The 24,567-nt window shown below is 54.8% G+C and overlaps 1 protein-coding gene across 1 annotated transcript in view; it reads left to right on the top strand.

Annotated features, from left to right (window-relative positions):
• LOC137358244 (voltage-dependent L-type calcium channel subunit alpha-1D-like) overlaps positions 1-24,567 on the top strand; it is a 170,443-nt gene that overhangs the window by 97,058 nt on the left and 48,818 nt on the right. The window contains exons 28-34 of the mRNA XM_068024140.1: positions 11,736-11,937; positions 12,088-12,246; positions 15,095-15,205; positions 18,293-18,376; positions 22,151-22,171; positions 22,722-22,850; positions 23,992-24,057. Of these exons, the coding sequence (XP_067880241.1) occupies positions 11,736-11,937; positions 12,088-12,246; positions 15,095-15,205; positions 18,293-18,376; positions 22,151-22,171; positions 22,722-22,850; positions 23,992-24,057 (772 nt within the window). The remainder of the gene's footprint in view (positions 1-11,735; positions 11,938-12,087; positions 12,247-15,094; positions 15,206-18,292; positions 18,377-22,150; positions 22,172-22,721; positions 22,851-23,991; positions 24,058-24,567) is intronic.

The following is a 24,567-nucleotide window of genomic DNA, read 5'->3' as shown; positions in this document are numbered from 1 at the left end:
CCTCCCTATCTCTGTAACCTCCTCCAGCCCCTACAACCCTCCCTATCTCTGTAACCTCCTCCAGCCCCTACAACCCTCCCTATCTCTGTAACCTCCTCCAGCCCCTACAACCCTCCCTATCTCTGTAACCTCCTCCAGCCCCTACAACCCTCCCTATCTCTGTAACCTCCTCCAGCCCCTACAACCCTCCCTATCACAGTAACCTCCTCCAGCCCCCTACAACCCTCCCTATCTCTGTAACCTCATCCAGCCCCTACAACCCTCCCTATCTCTGTAACCTCCTCCAGCCCCCTACAACCCTCCCTATCTCTGGAACCTCATCCAGCCCCTACAACCCTCCCTATCTCTGTAACCTCATCCAGCCCCTACAACCCTCCCTATCTCTGTAACCTCATCCAGCCCCTACAACCCTCCCTATCTCTGTAACCTCATCCAGCCCCTACAACCCTCCCTATCTCTGTAACCTCCTCCAGCCCCTACAACCCTCCCTATCTCTGTAACCTCATCCAAACCCTACAACCCTCCCTATCTCTGTAACCTCCTCCAGCCCCTACAACCCTCCCTATCTCTGTAACCTCATCCAGCCCCTACAACCCTCCCTATCTCTGTAACCTCCTCCAGCCCCTACATCCCTCCCTATCTCCGTAACCTCCTCCAGCCCCGACAACCTCCCTATCTCTGTAACTACCTCCAGGTCCCCACAACCCTCCTTATCTCTGTAACCTCCTCCAGCCCCTACAACCCTCCCTATCTCTGTAACCTCATCCAGCCCCTACAACCCTCCCTATCTCTGTAACCTCCTCCAGCCCCTACAACCCTCCCTATCTCTGTAACCTCCTCCAGTCCCTACAACCCTCCCTATCTCTGTAACCTCCTCCAGCCCCTACAACCCTCCCTATCTCTGTAACCTCATCCAGCCCCTACAACCCTCCCTATCTCTGTAACCTCCTCCAGCCCCTACAACCCTCCCTATCTCTGTAACCTCCTCCAGCCCCTACAACCCTCCCTATCTCTGTAACCTCCTCCAGCCCCTACAACCCTCCCTATTTCTGTAACCTCCTCCAGCCCTTACAACCCTCCCTATCTCTGTAACCTCCTCCAGTCCCGACAACCCTCCCTATCTCTGTAACCTCCTCCAGCTCCTACAACCCTCCCCATCTCTGTAACCTCCTCCAGCCCCTTACAAGCCTCCCTATCTCTGTAACCACCTCCAGCCCCTACAATCCTCCCTATCTCTGTAACCTCCTCCAGCCCCTACAACCCTCCCTATCTCTGTAAACTCCTCCAGCCCCTCCAACCCTCCCTGTCTCTGTAACCTCCTCCAGCCCCTCCAACCCTCCCTATCTCTGTAACCTCCTCCAGCCCCTACAACCCTCCCTATCTCTGTAACCTCCTCCAGCCCCTCCAACCCTCCCTATCCCTGTAACCTCCTCCAGCCCCTACAACCCTCCCTATTTCTGTAACCTCCTCCAGCCCCTACAACCCTCCCTATCTCTGTAACCTCCTCCAGCCCCTACAACCCTCCCTATCTCTGTAACCTCCTCCAGCCCCGTGATATGCTCCTCCTGCGCTATGTGGGAAATCAGGGATGCTTCCAGTGTCCCTGACAACCAAGTGTGCGGGAAGTGTATCCATCTGCAGCTACTGGCTACCCGCATTACGGAGCTGGAGCTGCGAGTGGATTCACTGTGGAGCATCCGCGATGCTGAGGACATTGTGGATAGCACGATTAGTGAGGTGGTCACACCACAGGTAATGACTGCACAGAAAAGGGATGGGTGACCACCAGGCACAGTAGTAGGTGCAGGCAGGTAATACAGGAGTCCCCTGTGGCCATGCCCCTCTCAAACTGATATACTGCTTTGGATACTGTTGGTGGGGGATGGCCTCCCAGGGGAAAGCAGCTACAGCCAGGTTCATGGCACCAAGGATGGCTCTGCTGCACAGGAGGGGAGAAAAAGGAGTGGAAGAGCCATAGTGATAGGGGATTCTATCGTAAGGGGTAAGAATAGGCGTTTCTGTGGCCGCAAACGTGACTCCAGGATGGTATGCTGCCTTCCTGGTGCTCAGGTCAAGGATGTCATGGAGTGGCTGCAGGACATTCTGAAGTGGGTGGGGGAGCAGCCAGAGGTCGTGGTTCACATTGGTACCAACGACAGAGGTAAAACGAGGGATGAGGTCCTGCAACAAGAATTTAGGGTTCGAGGTAGCAGATCAAAAAGCAGGACCTCAAAGGTTGTAATCTCCGGATTACTCCAGGTCCCCACAACCCTCCTTATCTCCGTAACCTCATCCAGCCCCAACAACCCTCCCTATCTCCGTAACCTCCTCCAGCCCCAACAACCCTCCCTATCTCCGTAACCTCCTCCAGCCCCGACAACCTCCCTATCTCTGTAACTTCCTCCAGTCCCAACAACCCTCCCTATCTCCGTAACCTCCTCCAGCCCCGACAACCTCCCTATCTCTGTAACTTCCTCCAGTCCCAACAACCCTCCCTATCTCTGTAACTACCTCCAGCCCCAACAACCCTCCCTATCTCCGTAACCTCCTCCAGCCCCAACAACCCTCCCTATCTCCGTAACCTCCTCCAGCCCCGACAACCTCCCTATCTCTGTAACTTCCTCCAGTCCCAACAACCCTCCCTATCTCTGTAACTACCTCCAGGTCCCCACAACCCTCCTTATCTCTGTAACCTCATCCAGCCCCAACAACCCTCCCTATCTCTGTAACTACCTCCAGTCCCAACAACCCTCCCTATCTCTGTAACTACCTCCAGTCCCGACAACCCTCCCTATCTCCGTAACCTCCTCCAGCCCCGACAACCTCCCTATCTCTGTAACTTCCTCCAGCCCCTACAACCCTCCCTATCTCTGTAACCTCCTCCAGCCCCAACAACCCTCCCTATCTCCGTAACCTCCTCCAGCCCCGACAACCTCCTTATCTCTGTAACTTCCTCCAGCCCCTACAACCCTCCCTATCTCTGTAACCTCCTCCAGCCCCTACAACCCTCCCTATCTCTGTAATCTCCTCCAGCCCCTACAACCCTCCCTATCTCTGTAACCTCCTCCAGCCCCTACAACCCTCCCTATCTCTGTAACCTCCTCCAGCCCCTACAACCCTCCCTATCTCTGTAACCTCCTCCAGCCCCTACAACCCTCCCTATCACAGTAACCTCCTCCAGCCCCCTACAACCCTCCCTATCTCTGTAACCTCCTCCAGCCCCTACAACCCTCCCTATCTCTGTAACCTCCTCCAGCCCCCTACAACCCTCCCTATCTCTGTAACCTCCTCCAGCCCCCTACAACCCTCCCTATCTCTGTAACCTCCTCCAGCCCCTACAACCCTCCCTATCTCTGTAACCTCCTCCAGCCCCTACAACCCTCCCTATCTCTGTAACCTCCTCCAGCCCCCTACAACCCTCCCTATCTCTGTAACCTCCTCCAGCCCCTACAACCCTCCCTATCTCTGTAACCTCCTCCAGCCCCCTACAACCCTCCCTATCTCTGTAACCTCCTCCAGCCCCTACAACCCTCCCTATCTCTGTAACCTCCTCCAGCCCCTACAACCCTCCCTATCTCTGTAACCTCCTCCAGCCCCTACAACCCTCCCTATCTCTGTAACCTCCTCCAGCCCCTACAACCCTCCCTATCTCTGTAACCTCCTCCAGCCCCCTACAACCCTCCCTATCTCTGTAACCTCCTCCAGCCCCTACAACCCTCCCTATCTCTGTAACCTCCTCCAGCCCCTACAACCCTCCCTATCTCTGTAACCTCCTCCAGCCCCTACAACCCTCCCTATCTCTGTAACCTCCTCCAGCCCCCTACAACCCTCCCTATCTCTGTAACCTCCTCCAGCCCCTACAACCCACCCTATCTCTGTAACCTCCTCCAGTCCCTACAACCCTCACTATCACTGTAACCTCCTCCAGCCCCTACAACCCTCCCTATCTCTGTAACCTCCTCCAGCCCCCACAACCCTCCCTATCTCTGTAACCTCCTCCAGCCCCTACAACCCTCCCTATCTCTGTAACCTCCTCCAGCCCCTACAACCCTCCCTATCTCTGTAACCTCCTCCAGCCCCTACAACCCTCCCTATCTCTGTAACCTCATCCAGCCCCTACAACCCTCCCTATCTCTGTAACCTCATCCAGCCCCTACAACCCTCCCTATCTCTGGAACCTCATCCAGCCCCTACAACCCTCCCTATCTCTGTAACCTCATCCAGCCCCTACAACCCTCCCTATCTCTGTAACCTCATCCAGCCCCTACAACCCTCCCTATCTCTGTAACCTCATCCAGCCCCTACAACCCTCCCTATCTCTGTAACCTCCTCCAGCCCCTACAACCCTCCCTATCTCTGTAACCTCATCCAAACCCTACAACCCTCCCTATCTCTGTAACCTCCTCCAGCCCCTACAACCCTCCCTATCTCTGTAACCTCATCCAGCCCCTACAACCCTCCCTATCTCTGTAACCTCCTCCAGCCCCTACAACCCTCCCTATCTCTGTAACCTCCTCCAGTCCCTACAACCCTCCCTATCTCTGTAACCTCCTCCAGCCCCTACAACCCTCCCTATCTCTGTAACCTCATCCAGCCCCTACAACCCTCCCTATCTCTGTAACCTCCTCCAGCCCCTACAACCCTCCCTATCTCTGTAACCTCCTCCAGCCCCTACAACCCTCCCTATCTCTGTAACCTCCTCCAGCCCCTACAACCCTCCCTATTTCTGTAACCTCCTCCAGCCCTTACAACCCTCCCTATCTCTGTAACCTCCTCCAGTCCCGACAACCCTCCCTATCTCTGTAACCTCCTCCAGCCCCTACAACCCTCCCCATCTCTGTAACCTCCTCCAGCCCCTTACAAGCCTCCCTATCTCTGTAACCACCTCCAGCCCCTACAATCCTCCCTATCTCTGTAACCTCCTCCAGCCCCTACAACCCTCCCTATCTCTGTAAACTCCTCCAGCCCCTCCAACCCTCCCTGTCTCTGTAACCTCCTCCAGCCCCTCCAACCCTCCCTATCTCTGTAACCTCCTCCAGCCCCTACAACCCTCCCTATCTCTGTAACCTCCTCCAGCCCCTCCAACCCTCCCTATCCCTGTAACCTCCTCCAGCCCCTACAACCCTCCCTATTTCTGTAACCTCCTCCAGCCCCTACAACCCTCCCTATCTCTGTAACCTCCTCCAGCCCCTACAACCCTCCCTATCTCTGTAACCTCCTCCAGCCCCGTGATATGCTCCTCCTGCGCTATGTGGGAAATCAGGGATGCTTCCAGTGTCCCTGACAACCAAGTGTGCGGGAAGTGTATCCATCTGCAGCTACTGGCGACCCGCATTACGGAGCTGGAGCTGCGAGTGGATTCACTGTGGAGCATCCGCGATGCTGAGGACATTGTGGATAGCACGATTAGTGAGGTGGTCACACCACAGGTAATGACTGCACAGAAAAGGGATGGGTGACCACCAGGCACAGTAGTAGGTGCAGGCAGGTAATACAGGAGTCCCCTGTGGCCATGCCCCTCTCAAACTGATATACTGCTTTGGATACTGTTGGTGGGGGATGGCCTCCCAGGGGAAAGCAGCTACAGCCAGGTTCATGGCACCAAGGATGGCTCTGCTGCACAGGAGGGGAGAAAAAGGAGTGGAAGAGCCATAGTGATAGGGGATTCTATCGTAAGGGGTAAGAATAGGCGTTTCTGTGGCCGCAAACGTGACTCCAGGATGGTATGCTGCCTTCCTGGTGCTCAGGTCAAGGATGTCATGGAGTGGCTGCAGGACATTCTGAAGGGGGTGGGGGAGCAGCCAGAGGTCGTGGTTCACATTGGTACCAACGACAGAGGTAAAACGAGGGATGAGGTCCTGCAACAAGAATTTAGGGTTCGAGGTAGCAGATCAAAAAGCAGGACCTCAAAGGTTGTAATCTCCGGATTACTCCAGGTCCCCACAACCCTCCTTATCTCCGTAACCTCATCCAGCCCCAACAACCCTCCCTATCTCCGTAACCTCCTCCAGCCCCAACAACCCTCCCTATCTCCGTAACCTCCTCCAGCCCCGACAACCTTCCTATCTCTGTAACTTCCTCCAGTCCCAACAACCCTCCCTATCTCCGTAACCTCCTCCAACCCCGACAACCTCCCTATCTCTGTAACTTCCTCCAGTCCCAACAACCCTCCCTATCTCTGTAACTACCTCCAGCCCCAACAACCCTCCCTATCTCCGTAACCTCCTCCAGCTCCAACAACCCTCCCTATCTCCGTAACCTCCTCCAGCCCCGACAACCTCCCTATCTCTGTAACTTCCTCCAGTCCCAACAACCCTCCCTATCTCTGTAACTACCTCCAGGTCCCCACAACCCTCCTTATCTCTGTAACCTCATCCAGCCCCAACAACCCTCCCTATCTCTGTAACTACCTCCAGTCCCAACAACCCTCCCTATCTCTGTAACTACCTCCAGTCCCGACAACCCTCCCTATCTCCGTAACCTCCTCCAGCCCCGACAACCTCCCTATCTCTGTAACTTCCTCCAGCCCCTACAACCCTCCCTATCTCTGTAACCTCCTCCAGCCCCAACAACCCTCCCTATCTCCGTAACCTCCTCCAGTCCCAACAACCCTCCCTATCTCTGTAACTACCTCCAGGTCCCCACAACCCTCCTTATCTCTGTAACCTCATCCAGCCCCAACAACCCTCCCTATCTCTGTAACTACCTCCAGTCCCAACAACCCTCCCTATCTCTGTAACTACCTCCAGTCCCGACAACCCTCCCTATCTCCGTAACCTCCTCCAGCCCCGACAACCTCCCTATCTCTGTAACTTCCTCCAGCCCCTACAACCCTCCCTATCTCTGTAACCTCCTCCAGCCCCAACAACCCTCCCTATCTCCGTAACCTCCTCCAGCCCCGACAACCTCCTTATCTCTGTAACTTCCTCCAGCCCCTACAACCCTCCCTATCTCTGTAACCTCCTCCAGCCCCTACAACCCTCCCTATCTCTGTAATCTCCTCCAGCCCCTACAACCCTCCCTATCTCTGTAACCTCCTCCAGCCCCTACAACCCTCCCTATCTCTGTAACCTCCTCCAGCCCCTACAACCCTCCCTATCTCTGTAACCTCCTCCAGCCCCTACAACCCTCCCTATCACAGTAACCTCCTCCAGCCCCCTACAACCCTCCCTATCTCTGTAACCTCCTCCAGCCCCTACAACCCTCCCTATCTCTGTAACCTCCTCCAGCCCCCTACAACCCTCCCTATCTCTGTAACCTCCTCCAGCCCCCTACAACCCTCCCTATCTCTGTAACCTCCTCCAGCCCCTACAACCCTCCCTATCTCTGTAACCTCCTCCAGCCCCTACAACCCTCCCTATCTCTGTAACCTCCTCCAGCCCCCTACAACCCTCCCTATCTCTGTAACCTCCTCCAGCCCCTACAACCCTCCCTATCTCTGTAACCTCCTCCAGCCCCCTACAACCCTCCCTATCTCTGTAACCTCCTCCAGCCCCTACAACCCTCCCTATCTCTGTAACCTCCTCCAGCCCCTACAACCCTCCCTATCTCTGTAACCTCCTCCAGCCCCTACAACCCTCCCTATCTCTGTAACCTCCTCCAGCCCCTACAACCCTCCCTATCTCTGTAACCTCCTCCAGCCCCCTACAACCCTCCCTATCTCTGTAACCTCCTCCAGCCCCTACAACCCTCCCTATCTCTGTAACCTCCTCCAGCCCCTACAACCCTCCCTATCTCTGTAACCTCCTCCAGCCCCTACAACCCTCCCTATCTCTGTAACCTCCTCCAGCCCCCTACAACCCTCCCTATCTCTGTAACCTCCTCCAGCCCCTACAACCCACCCTATCTCTGTAACCTCCTCCAGTCCCTACAACCCTCCCTATCTCTGTAACCTCATCCAGCCCCTACAACCCTCCCTATCTCTGTAACCTCATCCAGCCCCTACAACCCTCCCTATCTCTGGAACCTCATCCAGCCCCTACAACCCTCCCTATCTCTGTAACCTCATCCAGCCCCTACAACCCTCCCTATCTCTGTAACCTCATCCAGCCCCTACAACCCTCCCTATCTCTGTAACCTCATCCAGCCCCTACAACCCTCCCTATCTCTGTAACCTCCTCCAGCCCCTACAACCCTCCCTATCTCTGTAACCTCATCCAAACCCTACAACCCTCCCTATCTCTGTAACCTCCTCCAGCCCCTACAACCCTCCCTATCTCTGTAACCTCATCCAGCCCCTACAACCCTCCCTATCTCTGTAACCTCCTCCAGCCCCTACAACCCTCCCTATCTCTGTAACCTCCTCCAGTCCCTACAACCCTCCCTATCTCTGTAACCTCCTCCAGCCCCTACAACCCTCCCTATCTCTGTAACCTCATCCAGCCCCTACAACCCTCCCTATCTCTGTAACCTCCTCCAGCCCCTACAACCCTCCCTATCTCTGTAACCTCCTCCAGCCCCTACAACCCTCCCTATCTCTGTAACCTCCTCCAGCCCCTACAACCCTCCCTATTTCTGTAACCTCCTCCAGCCCTTACAACCCTCCCTATCTCTGTAACCTCCTCCAGTCCCGACAACCCTCCCTATCTCTGTAACCTCCTCCAGCCCCTACAACCCTCCCCATCTCTGTAACCTCCTCCAGCCCCTTACAAGCCTCCCTATCTCTGTAACCACCTCCAGCCCCTACAATCCTCCCTATCTCTGTAACCTCCTCCAGCCCCTACAACCCTCCCTATCTCTGTAAACTCCTCCAGCCCCTCCAACCCTCCCTGTCTCTGTAACCTCCTCCAGCCCCTCCAACCCTCCCTATCTCTGTAACCTCCTCCAGCCCCTACAACCCTCCCTATCTCTGTAACCTCCTCCAGCCCCTCCAACCCTCCCTATCCCTGTAACCTCCTCCAGCCCCTACAACCCTCCCTATTTCTGTAACCTCCTCCAGCCCCTACAACCCTCCCTATCTCTGTAACCTCCTCCAGCCCCTACAACCCTCCCTATCTCTGTAACCTCCTCCAGCCCCGTGATATGCTCCTCCTGCGCTATGTGGGAAATCAGGGATGCTTCCAGTGTCCCTGACAACCAAGTGTGCGGGAAGTGTATCCATCTGCAGCTACTGGCTACCCGCATTACGGAGCTGGAGCTGCGAGTGGATTCACTGTGGAGCATCCGCGATGCTGAGGACATTGTGGATAGCACGATTAGTGAGGTGGTCACACCACAGGTAATGACTGCACAGAAAAGGGATGGGTGACCACCAGGCACAGTAGTAGGTGCAGGCAGGTAATACAGGAGTCCCCTGTGGCCATGCCCCTCTCAAACTGATATACTGCTTTGGATACTGTTGGTGGGGGATGGCCTCCCAGGGGAAAGCAGCTACAGCCAGGTTCATGGCACCAAGGATGGCTCTGCTGCACAGGAGGGGAGAAAAAGGAGTGGAAGAGCCATAGTGATAGGGGATTCTATCGTAAGGGGTAAGAATAGGCGTTTCTGTGGCCGCAAACGTGACTCCAGGATGGTATGCTGCCTTCCTGGTGCTCAGGTCAAGGATGTCATGGAGTGGCTGCAGGACATTCTGAAGGGGGTGGGGGAGCAGCCAGAGGTCGTGGTTCACATTGGTACCAACGACAGAGGTAAAACGAGGGATGAGGTCCTGCAACAAGAATTTAGGGTTCGAGGTAGCAGATCAAAAAGCAGGACCTCAAAGGTTGTAATCTCCGGATTACTCCAGGTCCCCACAACCCTCCTTATCTCCGTAACCTCATCCAGCCCCAACAACCCTCCCTATCTCCGTAACCTCCTCCAGCCCCAACAACCCTCCCTATCTCCGTAACCTCCTCCAGCCCCGACAACCTCCCTATCTCTGTAACTTCCTCCAGTCCCAACAACCCTCCCTATCTCCGTAACCTCCTCCAGCCCCGACAACCTCCCTATCTCTGTAACTTCCTCCAGTCCCAACAACCCTCCCTATCTCTGTAACTACCTCCAGCCCCAACAACCCTCCCTATCTCCGTAACCTCCTCCAGCCCCAACAACCCTCCCTATCTCCGTAACCTCCTCCAGCACCGACAACCTCCCTATCTCTGTAACTTCCTCCAGTCCCAACAACCCTCCCTATCTCTGTAACTACCTCCAGGTCCCCACAACCCTCCTTATCTCTGTAACCTCATCCAGCCCCAACAACCCTCCCTATCTCTGTAACTACCTCCAGTCCCAACAACCCTCCCTATCTCTGTAACTACCTCCAGTCCCGACAACCCTCCCTATCTCCGTAACCTCCTCCAGCCCCGACAACCTCCCTATCTCTGTAACTTCCTCCAGCCCCTACAACCCTCCCTATCTCTGTAACCTCCTCCAGCCCCAACAACCCTCCCTATCTCCGTAACCTCCTCCAGCCCCGACAACCTCCTTATCTCTGTAACTTCCTCCAGCCCCTACAACCCTCCCTATCTCTGTAACCTCCTCCAGCCCCGACAACCTCCCTATCTCTGTAACTTCCTCCAGCCCCTTACAACCCTCCCTATCTCTGTAACCTCCTCCAGCCCCGACAACCCTCCCTATCTCTGTAACCTCCTCCAATCCCAACAACCCTCCGAGATCTCTGCACTCCTCCAATTCCGGCCTCTTGACCATCCCCCGATTCCCATCGCTCCACCATTGGCGGCCGTGCCTTCAGCTGCCTGGGGCCCTAAGTTCTGGAATTCCCTCCCTAAACCTCTCCGCCTCTCTCTTTCCTCCTTTAAGATGCTGCTTAAAGCCAACCTCTTTGACTGAGCTTTTGATCGCCCGTCCCCGATATCTCCTGATGTGGCTCGGGGTTAAATTCTGTCTGATTTACACTCCTGTGAAGTGCATAGGGGACGTTTCCAACAGTGTGGCACTCCCTCAGTACTGACCCTCTGACAGTGCGGCACTCCCTCGGTACCGACCTTCCGACAGTGCGGTGCTCCCTCAGTACCACGCCTCCGACAGTGCGGCGCTCCCTCAGTACCGAGCCTCTGACAGTGCGGCACTCCCTCAGTACTGACCCTCCGACAGTGCGGCGCTCCCTCAGTACTGACCCTCCGACAGTGCGGCACTCCCTCAGTACTGACCCTCCGATAGTGCGGCACTCTTTCTGTACTGACCCTCCGACAGTGCGGCATTCCCTCAGTACTGACCCTCCGACAGTGCGGCACTCTTTCTGTACTGACCCTCCGACAGTGCGGCATTCCCTCAGTACTGACCCTCCGACAGTGCGGCGCTCCCTCAGTACTGACCCTCCGACAGTGCGGCGCTCCCTCAGTACTGACCCTCCGACAGTGCGGCGCTCCCTCAGTACTGACCTTCCGACAGTGCGGCGCTCCCTCAGTACTGACCCTCCGACAGTGCAGCACTCTTTCTGTACTGACCCTCCGACAGTGCGGCGCTCCCTCAGTACTGACCCTCCGACAGTGCAGCACTCTTTCTGTACTGACCCTCCGACAGTGCGGCATTCCCTCAGTACTGACCCTCCGACAGTGCGGTGCTCCCTCAGTACTGACCCTCCGACAGTGCGGCATTCCCTCAGTACTGACCCTCCGACAGTGCGGCACTCCCTCAGTACTGACTAGATGTTGATGGCGCGATACAAATGCAGGTTGTTGTTGTGTATGTCCCACTATGAAAATGGGTAGCCTCCTCCTGTGCTGCCAGTAATCTCTGATTCTATGACGTGCCCACGTTGCCGTGCTGTGTGTGATCTGAGTGTGTGTGTTTGACAGCCTCCTGTACCAGGCCATCGATGCTAACTCGGAGAACGAGGGCCCCATCTACAATTACCGGGTGGAGATCTCCATCTTCTTCATTGTCTACATCATTATAATCGCCTTCTTCATGATGAACATCTTTGTGGGGTTTGTCATCATTACCTTCCGGGAGCAGGGGGAAAAGGAGTATCAGAACTGTGAGCTGGACAAGAACCAGGTGAGCCCCAGGTTGGGAGGAGAGGGTGGAGGGGAGGGGGGGGGGTGCACATTCGACTGGGGCAGGCCTCGAGCCGGCCTTGTCGCGAGCTCTCGCCCTGCGGCCCGCTTTGACCCCCCCGGTCTCTTTCTGTCTGTCCCCGCCCTGCAGAGGCAGTGTGTGGAGTACGCGATGAAGGCTCAGCCCCTGCGCCTCTACATCCCCAAGAACCGCTACCAGTACAAGGTGTGGTATATGGTGAACAGCACAGGCTTCGAATACATCATGTTCATTCTCATTCTGCTCAACACCATCACCCTGGCCATGCAGGTAAGCCGACAGTCGACGGGAACCCGGGCTCCGGCCCCTGGGGGTTGGGGGGGGTGGGATTCTCCCCGGAGGTGGGACTTGGGAGGGGGTTGGAGCGGGCAGAGGGGCCGAAGGACCAGGCCGATGGCTGAGAAAGGACGTGCATCTCTCTCCGGCGCCTTTCTCCACCTCAGGATATCCCCTCAAGCCCCTCACCACCAGTGAAGGAGTCTCTTTGTGAAGTGTGGGTCACTGTTGTAATGTAGTAAACATGGCAGCAAACAGACACACAGCAAGATCCCACAAGCAGCAATGTGACAAAAGACCCAGATCGTTTGCTTTTTTTGTTGATGGTGATTGAGGGATAAATACCAGACCCAGGACACCGGGGAGAACTCCCCTCTTTACCCCGCCCCCCCACCTCTTCATCCAATAGTGGCTGTGGGATCTTTTACATCCACCTGAGAGGGCAGACGGGGGCCTCAGGTTTAACGTCTCATCCTGAAAGACGGCCCCACCGACAGTGCGGCACTCCCTTTCTACTGACCCACCGACAGTGCGGCACTCCCTCAGTACTGACCCTCCGACAGTACGGCACTGCCTTACTACTGACCCTCCGACAGTGCGGCACTGCCTTACTACTGACCCTCCGACAGTGTGGCACTCCCTTACTACTGACCCTCCGACAGCGTGGCGCTCCCTCAGTACTGACCCTCCGACAGTGCGACGCTCCCTCAGTACTGACCCTCCGACAGTGCGACGCTCCCTCAGTACTGACCCTCCGACAGTGTGGATCTCCCTTACTACTGACCCTCTGACAGTGTGGCGCTCCCTCAGTACTGACCCTCCGACAGTGCGACGCTCCCTCAGTACTGACCCTCCAACAGTGTGGATCTCCCTCAGTACTGACCCTCCGACAGTGCAGAGTTCCCTCAGTACTGACCCTCCGACAGTGCGGCACTCCCTTTCTACTGACCCTCCGACAGTGCGGCACTCCCTCAGTACTGACCCACCGACAGTGCGGCGCTCCCTCAGTAATGACCCTCCGACAGTGCGGCACTGCCTTACTACTGACCCTCCGACAGTGCGGCACTGCCTTACTACTGACCCTCCGACAGTGCGGCACTGCCTTACTACTGACCCTCCGACAGTGCGGCACTCCCTTACTACTGACCCTCCGACAGTGCGGCGCTCCCTTACTACTGACCCTCCGACAGCGTGGCGCTCCCTCAGTACTGACCCTCCGACAGTGCGACGCTCCCTCAGTACTGACCCTCCGACAGTGTGGATCTCCCTTACTACTGACCCTCCGACAGCGAGGCGCTCCCTCAGTACTGACCCTCCGACAGTGCGACGCTCCCTCAGTACTGACCCTCCAACAGTGTGGATCTCCCTCAGTACTGACCCTCCGACAGTGCAGAGTTCCCTCAGTACTGACCCTCCGACAGTGCGGCGCTCCCTCAGTACTGACCCTCCGACAGTGCGGCGCTCCCTCAGTACTGACCCTCCGACAGTGCGGCGCTCCCTCAGTACTGACCCTCCGACAGTGCGGATCTCCCTCAGTACTGACCCTCCGACAGTGCAGAGCTCCCTCAGTACTGACCCTCCGACAGTGCGGCGCTCCCTCAGTACTGACCCTCCGACAGTGCGGCTCTCCCTCAGTACTGACCCTCCGACAGTGCAGAGCTCCCTCAGTACTGACCCTCCGACAGTGCAGAGCTCCCTCAGTACTGACCCTCCGAAAATGCGGAGCTCCCTCAGCACTGGCACCGGGGAGAGTGTCAGACCTGGATTACGGGGCTTGACTCTCTGGAATTGGGACCTGTCAGGTTATGACCCTTTATGAATTGCCTTTCTTGTGTAAAACAAATTCTCTCTCACTTCCATATCCCCAGAGAGTGGTGAGAATGTGGAACTCGCTCCCACAGGGAGTGGTTGAGGTGAATAGTATCAATGTATTTAAGGGGGAAGCTGGATAAACACACGAGGGAGAAAGGAATAGAAGGATATGGTGATAGGGGGGAGATGAAGTAGGGGGTGGGAGGAGGCTCGTGTGGAGCAGAAACACCGACATGGAGCAGATGGGCCGAATGGCCTGCTCCTTTGTACTTGGCCTTGGCTATGGGCGGGGACAGGAGGTGGCGGTGGAGGGAATGTCGTCCAGGGGCCTGTCAGTACCTTGAATTGCTCATGGGCGGGAGCAGCGGGAGGGGCTAGTGAGCTGGTGGTGGTGTGATAGATTGCAGTCAGACCCGAGGTTGTAAGGGTTCAGGCCATGGCCTACCTCTCGACAGGCGCACGACGCATCCCGCAGGCGAATAGCACGACCTGGCTCACCGCCCCTCCCGACACAAGCAGGCAGGGCAGCTGCCCGGGGAGTGCTCGTCTTCCCACTGGCGGTCACCGCCCTCAAAAGCTTGGGTCCGGATCTGGTGGGTTGAGGGGGGTGCCGGTGTTTGGCAAGAGCCAAGGCCTTTGGCACCTCCCTCAATGCCCACCCTCCCCGGCTGGGCACAGCTGGGGTTTAGGCAGGGGTAATCCAGTCACGCCTGGGTCTGGGACCACACCGTGGAGAGGCTGGGCATATTTCTGTGCAGTAAAATGCAGAGACAGGCCATTCGGCCCATCCGCTCTGTGCTGGTGTTTCTGCCCCACACGAGCCTCCTCCCACCCCCTGCTTCATCTCCCCCTATCACTATATCCTTTTATTCCTTTCTCCCTCATGGTTTTTTTAAGTTGGTCACCGTGTTCCTCGCACCCCCCTGTCCCCTTCGCCACTGCTCGAAAGTCACGAGGCGGAGGACCTGGAGCCTGTCCGATGAGTGAAGGATCTTTAAGTGTGTTGACAGTGACTCCATCTTCTTTTTAGCACTATGAGCAGTCAGATCCATTTAACTATGCCATGGATGTGTTAAACATGGTGTTTACTGGCCTCTTCACTGTGGAAATGATTCTGAAGATCATCGCCTTCAAACCTAAGGTAAGCCTCTCTCAAAAACAGCAACTTGCATTTATCTAGCAGCTGTAACATCGTAAAACGTCCCCAAGGTGTAAAATTCAACCCCAAGCCACATCAGGCGATACTCGGGGACGGGCGACCAAAAGCTCGGTCAAAGAGGTCGGTTTTAAGCAGCGTCTTAAAGGAGGAGAGAGAGAGGCGGAGAGGTTTAGGGAGGGAATTCCAGAGCTTGGGGCCCCAGGCAGCTGAAGGCACGGCCGCCAATGGTGGAGCGATGGGAATCGGGGGATGGTCAAGAGGCCGGAATTGGGGGAGGGCAGAGATCTCGGAGGGTTGTAGGGGCTGGAGGAGGTTAGAGAGATTGGGAGGGTTGTAGGGGCTGGAGGAGGTTAGAGATAGGGAGAGTTGTAGGGGCTGGAGGAGGTTAGAGATAGGGAGGGTTGTAGGGATGGAGGAGGTTGCAGTGATAGGGAGGGTTGTAGGGATGGAGGAGGTTGCAGTGATAGGGAGGGTTGTAGGGATGGAGGAGGTTACAGAGATAGGGAGGGTTGTAGGGATGGAGGAGGTTGCAGTGATAGGGAGTGTTGTAGGGATGGAGGAGGTTACAGAGATAGGGAGGGTTGTAGGGATGGAGGAGGTTATAGTGATAGGGAGGGTTGTAGGGATGGAGGAGGTTACAGAGATAGGGAGTGTTGTAGGGATGGAGGAGGTTACAGAGATAGGGAGTGTTGTAGGGATGGAGGAGGTTAAAGAGATAGGGAGGGTTGTAGGGATGGAGGAGGTTACAGAGATGGGGAGTGTTGTAGGGATGGAGGAGGTTACAGTGATAGGGAGTGTTGTAGGGATGGAGGAGGTTACAGAGATAGGGAGGGTTGTAGGGATGGAGGAGGTTACAGTGATAGGGAGTGTTGTAGGGATGGAGGAGGTTACAGTGATAGGAGGATTGGAGGGAAGGCTATCGGACCTTCTGAGGTGTAGTCACTGATGTAATGTAAGTGCTATATCATCAATGAGATATATATTCAGACAATTCTCTGTTCAACATATTGGTTAAAGAATTAATATTGGCCAGAATCCAATTATTAATGATATTAACCTCTAAGTTCTGCTCTTTCTATCTGTCTGTGACTTTATCTCCCAATTTCTCTCTGTCCCTCTTTGGCTCTGTTTGTTGGAATCTCTCTCTGTCCCTCTCTCACACTCTTCTCTTTCTCGCTCTCTCTTTCTATCCTTCTCCCCTCTCTTCTCTCTCTCGCCCCGCCTCTCTCACTCCCTTCCTCTCTCCCCCACTCTCTATCTCTCCATCTCTTTCTGTCCCTCTCTCCCCTCTTCTTTCTCTCTCCCCCATCTCTCTCTCTGTCCCTCTCTCCCCTCTTCTTCCTCTCCATCCACCTCCCTCTATCTCCCCCCATCTCTATCTCCCCCTCTCTCTATCTGCTCCGTCTCTCCCCACTTCTCTCTCTCTCCCCACCTCTCTCCCCCCACTCTCTATCTCTCCATCTCTTTCTGTCCCTTTCTCCTCTCTTCTTTCTCTCTCCCCCATCTCTCTCTCTGTCCCTCTGTCCCCTCCTCTTCCTCTGCATCCACCTCCCTCTATCTCCTCCCTCTCTCTCTATCTCCTCCCTCTCTCTCTATCTCCTCCCTCTCTCTCTATCTCCTCCCTCTCTCTCTATCTCCTCCCTCTCTCTCTATCTCCTCCCTCTCTCTCTATCTCCTCCCTCTCTCTCTATCTCCTCCCTCTCTCTCTGTCCCTCTCTCCCCACTTCTCTCTCTCCCCACTTCTCTCTGCCCTCCCTCTCACCCTTCTCTATCTCTCTCTCTCTCCCCTCTTTCTCCCCCTCTTTCTCTCTCCCCACCTCTCTCTCCCTCTTCCTTCTCTCCCCTCTCCCCACCCTCTCCCTCGTTCTCCTGCCCTCTCTCCACCCCTCTCTCCTTCTCTCCCCTCGTCCTCCCCACTTCTCTCCCTCTATTTCTCCCCCATCTCTCCTGCCCTTTCTCTCCACCCCCACTCCACCTCTCTCCCTCTCTTTCTCCCCCCTCTCTCCCCTTTCTCTCCCCTTTCTCTCCCTTTTCTCTCCCCTTTCTCTCCCCTTTCTCTCCCCTCTCTCTCCCCTCTCTCTCCCCTCTCTCTCCCCTCTCTCTCCCCTCTCTCTCCCCTCTCTCTCCCCTCTCTCTCCCCTCTCTCTCCCCTCTCTCTCCCCTCTCTCTCCCCTCTCTCTCCCCTCTCTCTCCCCTCTCTCTCCCCTCTCTCTCCCCTCTCTCTCCCCTCTCTCTCCCCCTCCCTCTCCCCTCTCTCTCCCCCTCCCTCTCCCCTCTCTCTCCCCCTCCCTCTCCCTGTCCCTCTCTGCTCCCTCTCCTTGTCCCTCTCTCTGATACCTCTCCCACCCTCCCCTCCCCTCCTCCCTTTCCCTGTCCCTCTCCCTCTCTCCATTGCCTCTCTCTGCTCCCGCTCCCTCTCCCCTCTCCCTCTACCCCCTCCCTCTCTCTTCTCCCTCTCCCCCCTCCCTCTCCTTCCTCCCTTTCCCTGTCCCTCTCCCTCTTTCTGCTCCCTCTCCCTCTCCCTGTCCCTCTTCCTCTCACCCCTCCCTCTCTCTGCTCCCTTTCCCTGTCCCTCTCCATCTCTCCACTGCCTCTCTCTGCTCCCTCTCCCTCTCCCTCTACCCCCCTCCCTCTCTCTTCTCCCTCTCCCCCCTCTCCTTCCTCCCTTTCCCTGTCCCTCTCCCCCTCTCTGCTCCCTCTCCCTCTCCCTCTCCCTGTCCCTCTTCCTCTCGCCCCTCCCTCCCTCTGCTCCCTCTCCCTGTCCCTCTCCCCCTTCCCTCTCTCTTCTCCCTCTCCCCTTCCCTCTAACCCCTCCCTCTCTCTTCTCTCTCTCCCCCCTCCCTCTCCTTCCTCCCTCTCTCTGCTCCCTCTCCCTCTCTCTGCTCCCTCTCCCTCTCTCTGCTCCCTCTCCCTCTCTCTGCTCCCTCTCCCTCTCCCTGCTCCCTCTCCCTCTCCCTGTCCCTCTTCCTCTCGCCCCTCCCTCTCTCTGCTCCCTCTCCCTGTCCCTCTCCCCCTTCCCTCTCTCTTCTCCCTCTTCCTGTCCCTCTGTTCTGATCACTGGACCTGCAGCACTATTTCTGCGATGCTTGGAACACATTTGATGCTTTGATTGTTGTTGGCAGTGTGATGGACATCGCTGTGACCGAGATTAATGTGAGTACAACCAGCTGATCAGGAGACTGTCAGGGACACACTGTCTCAGTGACCGCCCCTCATCTACCCACTCACACCCAGGGACACACTGTCTCAGTGACCGCCCCTCATCTACCCACTCACACCCAGGGACACACTGTCTCAGTGACCGCCCCTCATCTACCCACTCACACCCAGGGACACACTGTCTCAGTGACCGCCCCTCATCAACCCACTCACACCCAGGGACACACTGTCTCAATGACTGCCCCTCATGTACCCACTCACACCCAGGGACACACTGTCTCAGTGACCGCCCCTCATCTACCCACTCACACCCAGGGACACACTGTCTCAGTGACTGCCCCTCATCTACCCACTCACACCCAGGGACACACTGTCTCAGTGACTGCCCCTCATCTACCCACTCACACCCAGGGACACACTGTCTCAGTGACTGCCCCTCATCTACCCATTCACACCCAGGGACACACTGTCTCAGTGACCGTCCCTCATCTACCCACTCACACCCAGGGACACACTGTCTCAGTGACAGCCCCTCATCTACCCATTCACACCCAGGGACACACTGTCTCAGTGACAGTCCCTCATCTACCCACTCACACCCAGGGACACACTGTCTCAGTCTCTCATCTACCCATTCACACCCAGGGACACACTGTCTCAGTGACAGTCTCTCATCTACTCACTCACACCCAGGGACACACTGTCTCAGTCTCTCATCTACCCATTCACACCCAGGGACACACTGTCTCAGTGACAGTCTCTCATCTACTCACTCACACCCAGGGACACACTGTCTCAGTGACAGTCTCTCATCTACCCATTCACACCCAGGGACACACTGTCTCAGTGACAGCCCCTCATCTACCCACTCACACCCAGGGACACACTGTCTCAGTGACAGCCCCTCATCTACCCACTCACACCCAGGGACACACTGTCTCAGTGACAGCCCCTCATCTACCCACTCACACCCAGGGACACACTGTCTCAGTGACTGCCCCTCATCTACCCACTCACACCCAGGGACGCACTGTCTCAGTGACAGCCCCTCATCGAACTTACACCCAGTCTCATTCTCCGTTGTAGAGCAAACTCCTGTTCTTTCTGGAATCAGAATGACATTGCATAGTAGGTTTCACTCCCGGGTATCTGTTATTCTTGTTCCAACCCACCTCCCACCGAACCCCTTGATTAGATTCCAGTCTGTAACTCACTCCGGGGTATCTGTTCTTCTTTTTATAAACCCCCCGAACCCCTTGATTAGATTCCAGTCTGTAACTCACACCCGGGTATCTGTTATTCTATATATAAACCCCCGAACCCCTCGATTAGATTCCAGTCTGTAACTCACTCCCTGGTATCTGTTACTCTATATATAAAACCCCCCAAACCCCTCGATTAGATTCCAGTCTGTAACTCACTCCCTGGTATCTGTTATTCTATATATAAACCCCCCGAACCCCTCGATTAGATTCCAGTCTCTAACTTACTCCCGGGTATCTGTTATTCTATATATAAACCACCCGAACCCCTCAATTAGATTCCAGTCTGTAACTCACTCCCGGGTATCTGTTATTCTATATATAAACAACCCGAACCCCTCGATTAGATTCCAGTCTGTAACTCACTCCGGGGTATCTGTTATTCTATATATAAACCCCCCCGAACCCCTTGATTAGATTCCAGTCTGTAACTCACTCCCGGGTATCTGTTATTCTATACATAAACCACCCGAACCCCTCGATTAGATTCCAGTCTGTAACACACTCCGGGGTATCTGTTATTCTATATATAAACCCCCCCGAACCCCTCGATTAGATTCCAGTCTGTAACTCACTCCCGGGTATCTGTTATTCTATATATAAACCCCCCCCGAACCCCTCGATTAGATTCCAGTCTGTAACTCACTCCCGGGTATCTGTTATTCTATATATAAACCACCCGAACCCCTCGATTAGATTCCAGTCTGTAACTCACTCCCGGGTATCTGTTATTCTATATATAAACCCCCGAACCCCTCGATTAGATTCCAGTCTGTAACTCAATCCCGGGTATCTGTTATTCTATATATAAACCCCCCGAACCCCTCGATTAGAGTCCAGTCTGTAACTCAATCCCGGGTATCTGTTATTCTATATATAAACCCCCCGAACCCCTCGATTAGAGTCCAGTCTGTAACTCAATCCCGGGTATCTGTTATTCTATATATAAACCACCCGAACCCCTCGATTAGATTCCAGTCTGTAACTCACTCCCGGGTATCTGTTATTCTATATATAAACCACCCCGAACCCCTCGATTAGATTCCAGTCTGTAACTCACTCCCGGGTATCTGTTATTCTATATATAAACCCCCTGAACCCCTCGATTAGATTCCAGTCTGTAACTCACTCCCGGGTATCTGTTATTCTATATATAAACCCCCCGAACCCCTCGATTAGATTGCAGTCTGTAACTCACTCCCGGGTATCTGTTATTCTATATATAAACCCCCGAACCCCTCGATTAGATTCCAGTCTGTAACTCACTCCCGGGTATCTGTTATTCTATATATAAACCCCCCGAACCTCTCGATTAGATTCCAGTCTGTAACTCACTCCCGGGTATCTGTTATTCTATATATAAACCCCCCCGAACCCCTCGATTAGATTCCAGTCTGTAACTCACTCCCGGGTATCTGTTATTCTATATATAAACCCCCTGAACCCCTCGATTAGATTCCAGTCTGTAACTCACTCCCGGGTATCTGTTATTCTATATATAAACCCCCCGAACCTCTCGATTAGATTCCAGTCTGTAACTCACTCCCGGGTATCTGTTATTCTATATATAAACCCCCCGAACCCCTCGATTAGATTCCAGTCTGTAACTCACTCCCGGGTATCTGTTATTCTATATATAAACCACCCGAACCCCTCGATTAGATTCCAGTCAGTAACTCACTCCCGGGTATCTGTTATTCTATATATAAACACCCCCGAACCCCTCGATTAGATTCCAGTCTGTAACTCACTCCCGGGTATCTGTTATTCTATGTATAAACCCCCCAAACCCCTCGATTAGATTCCAGTCTGTAACTCACTCCCGGGTATCTGTTATTCTATATATAAACCCCCCGAACCCCTCGATTAGATTCCAGTCTGTAACTCAATCCCGGGTATCTGTTATTCTATATATAAACCCCCCGAACCCCTCGATTAGATTCCAGTCTGTAACTCACTCCTGGGTATCTGTTATTCTATATATAAACCCCCCCGAACCCCTCGATTAGATTCCAGTCTGTAACTCACTCCCGGGTATCTGTTATTCTATATATAAACCACCCGAACCCCTCGATTAGATTCCAGTCTGTAACTCACTCCCGGGTATCTGTTATTCTATATATAAACCCCCCGAACCCCTCGATTAGATTCCAGTCTGTAACTCACTCCCGGGTATCTGTTATTCTATATATAAACCCCCCGAACCCCTCGATTAGATTCCAGTCTGTAACTCAATCCCGGGTATCTGTTATTCTATATATAAACCCCCCGAACCCCTCGATTAGATTCCAGTCTGTAACTCAATCCCGGGTATCTGTTATTCTATCTATTAATCATACAGATTATATCGAATATATGACTTGCTAATGATTTCTGTTGTGTTTCATTCCCTTGTCTCGTTAATTCATTGTACATTCAACTTTTCATCACCACCATCGCATCCTCCTCACCACCTCATTTCTGGAACCTTCCATCACTGCTTTTTCATCGCTTCATGCTGTCCTAGAATGGTGGCCACCTTGGTGAGGTAATATGTTGCCTCCTTCTCCTCATTGCTTATCGATGGCTGACCCTCCAACAGTGTGGAACTCCCTCAGTACTGACCCTCCGACAGTGCGGCACTCCCTCAGTACTGACCCTCCGACAGTGCGGCGCTCCCTCAGTATTGACCCTCCGACAGTGCGGCGCTCCCTCAGTACTGACCCTCCGACAGTGCGGCGCTCCCTCAGTCCTGACCCTCCGACTGTGCGGCACTCCCTCAGTCCTGACCCTCCGACTGTGCGGCACTCCCTCAGTACTGACCCTCCGACAGTGCGGCGCTCCCTCAGTACTGACCCTCTGACAGTGCAGCACTCCCTCAGTACTGACCCTCCGACAGTGCGGCGCTCCCTCAGTGCTGACCCTCCGACAGTGCAGCGCTCCCTCAGTGCTGACCCTCCGACAGTGCGGCACTCTCTCAGTACTGACCCTCCGACATTTGTCACATGACTTCTTAATTACGAATCCTGACCTTTTTTCTTCCGATAGTAATCTGCCTTCATGCTTTTGATAATACTCTCTGCTGCTGTCCCTCCTAGAGCTCAGAAGACAGCTCCCGGATATCAATCACCTTTTTCCGATTATTCCGGGTCATGCGTCTAGTAAAGCTACTGAGCAAGGGCGAAGGAATTCGTACACTCCTCTGGACATTCATCAAGTCTTTCCAGGTAGGTGCGCAGGGAGACTAACACCCTGGTCTGTGTAGAGGGAGCTTTACTCTGTATCTAACCCCCGTATTGTACCTGTCCTGGGGAGTGTTTGATGGGGACAGTGTAGAGGGAGCTTTACTCTGTATCTAACCCCCGTACTGTACCTGTCCTGGGAGTGTTTGATGGGGGACAGTGTAGAGGGAGCTTTACTCTGTATCTAACCCCCGTACTGTACCTGTCCTGGGAGTGTTTGATGGGACAGTGTAGAGGGAGCTTTACTCTGTATCTAACCCCGTACTGTACCTGTCCTGGGAGTGTTTGATGGGGACAGTGTAGAGGGAGCTTTACTCTGTATCTAACCCCCGTACTGTACCTGTCCTGGGAGTGTTTGATGGGACAGTGTAGAGGGAGCTTTACTCTGTATCTAACCCCCGTACTGTACCTGTCCTGGGAGTGTTTGATGGGGACAGTGTAGAGGGAGCTTTACTTTGTATCTAACCCCCGTACTGTACCTATCCTGGGAGTGTTTGATGGGACAGTGTAGAGGGAGCTTTACTCTGTATCTAACCCTGTACTGTACCTGTCCTGGGAGTGTTTGATGGGGACAGTGTGGAGGGAGCTTTACTCTGTATCTAACCCCCGTACTGTACCTGTCCTGGGAGTGTTTGATGGGACAGTGTAGAGGGAGCTTTACTCTGTATCTAACCCCCGTGCTGTACCTGTCCTGGGAGTGTTTGATGGGGGACAGTGTCGAGGGAGCTTTACTCTGTATCTAACCCCCGTACTGTACCTGTCCTGGGAATAAGTCGAGACAAAGCGATGGTGACAGACAGGGACTGGTGGGAAGACAGGTGAAGCGACTGATGTTGATCTCATCCAGGGCTCCGTTAAGTAATCGAGGCAGTGCCCATTTCTCCAGGCAGGAATGGCGCCTGTTCCGGACTTGCCTGCGAGGCACACCTGTGTCTGTCCACCAGTCTGGAGCAACCCCTTCCTGTGGGATCACCTCCACCCGGATACATCTGATTTCCACGTCAGATTCTGCAGCAAAGAGCTGACGAGGAGGAAGTGGAAAGGGGAGATCACTCAGTCGGCTCTTTGTGTTGTCGGATTCTGTTTTGCTGTGTAATGAAAGGATTTTCTCTCTCTCTTTTCCCAGGCCCTGCCCTATGTTGCTCTCCTCATCGCCATGATTTTCTTCATCTATGCAGTGATCGGAATGCAGGTCAGCAATCACCAAACCGCCAGTAACTGGTCTCCTGAAACCAGCACCCAACAACCAGTCATCACTGGGCCCAGTAATCCTGCCTCACGCTCGTGCCCACCCCCCCACCTCTGTTGCACCCCCACCCTGGTCACCCACCCATAGCGTCAGAAGCCCAACACCCGCCAGCACTTTCCCAACACTTCCTCTAACGCACTCCTCCATCGCACCCCAGTTTGCACCCCCATCCCGCCGTCACGCTACGCCTATAGTCTCACTCCCCCGTCTCATATGCCACCTGCCCCGGAGTCACCCAAGTCGTAATCCTGGCCCGTCACATCTCCAGTGTCAGTACTGAGAGAGCGCCGCAGTGTCGGAGGGTCAGTACTGAGGGTGCGCCGCACTGTCGGAGAGTCAGTACTGAGGGAGTGCCGCACTGTCGGAGGGTCAGTACTGAGGGAGTGCCGCACTGTCGGAGGGTCAGTACTGAGGGAGTGCCGCACTGTCGGAGGGTCAGTACTGAGGGAGTGC

This window comes from Heterodontus francisci, chromosome 49 (assembly GCF_036365525.1).
Source record: "Heterodontus francisci isolate sHetFra1 chromosome 49, sHetFra1.hap1, whole genome shotgun sequence".
In the NCBI taxonomy this organism is placed as follows: domain Eukaryota; kingdom Metazoa; phylum Chordata; class Chondrichthyes; order Heterodontiformes; family Heterodontidae; genus Heterodontus; species Heterodontus francisci.
This window is presented reverse-complemented; position numbering and strand designations above follow the sequence as displayed.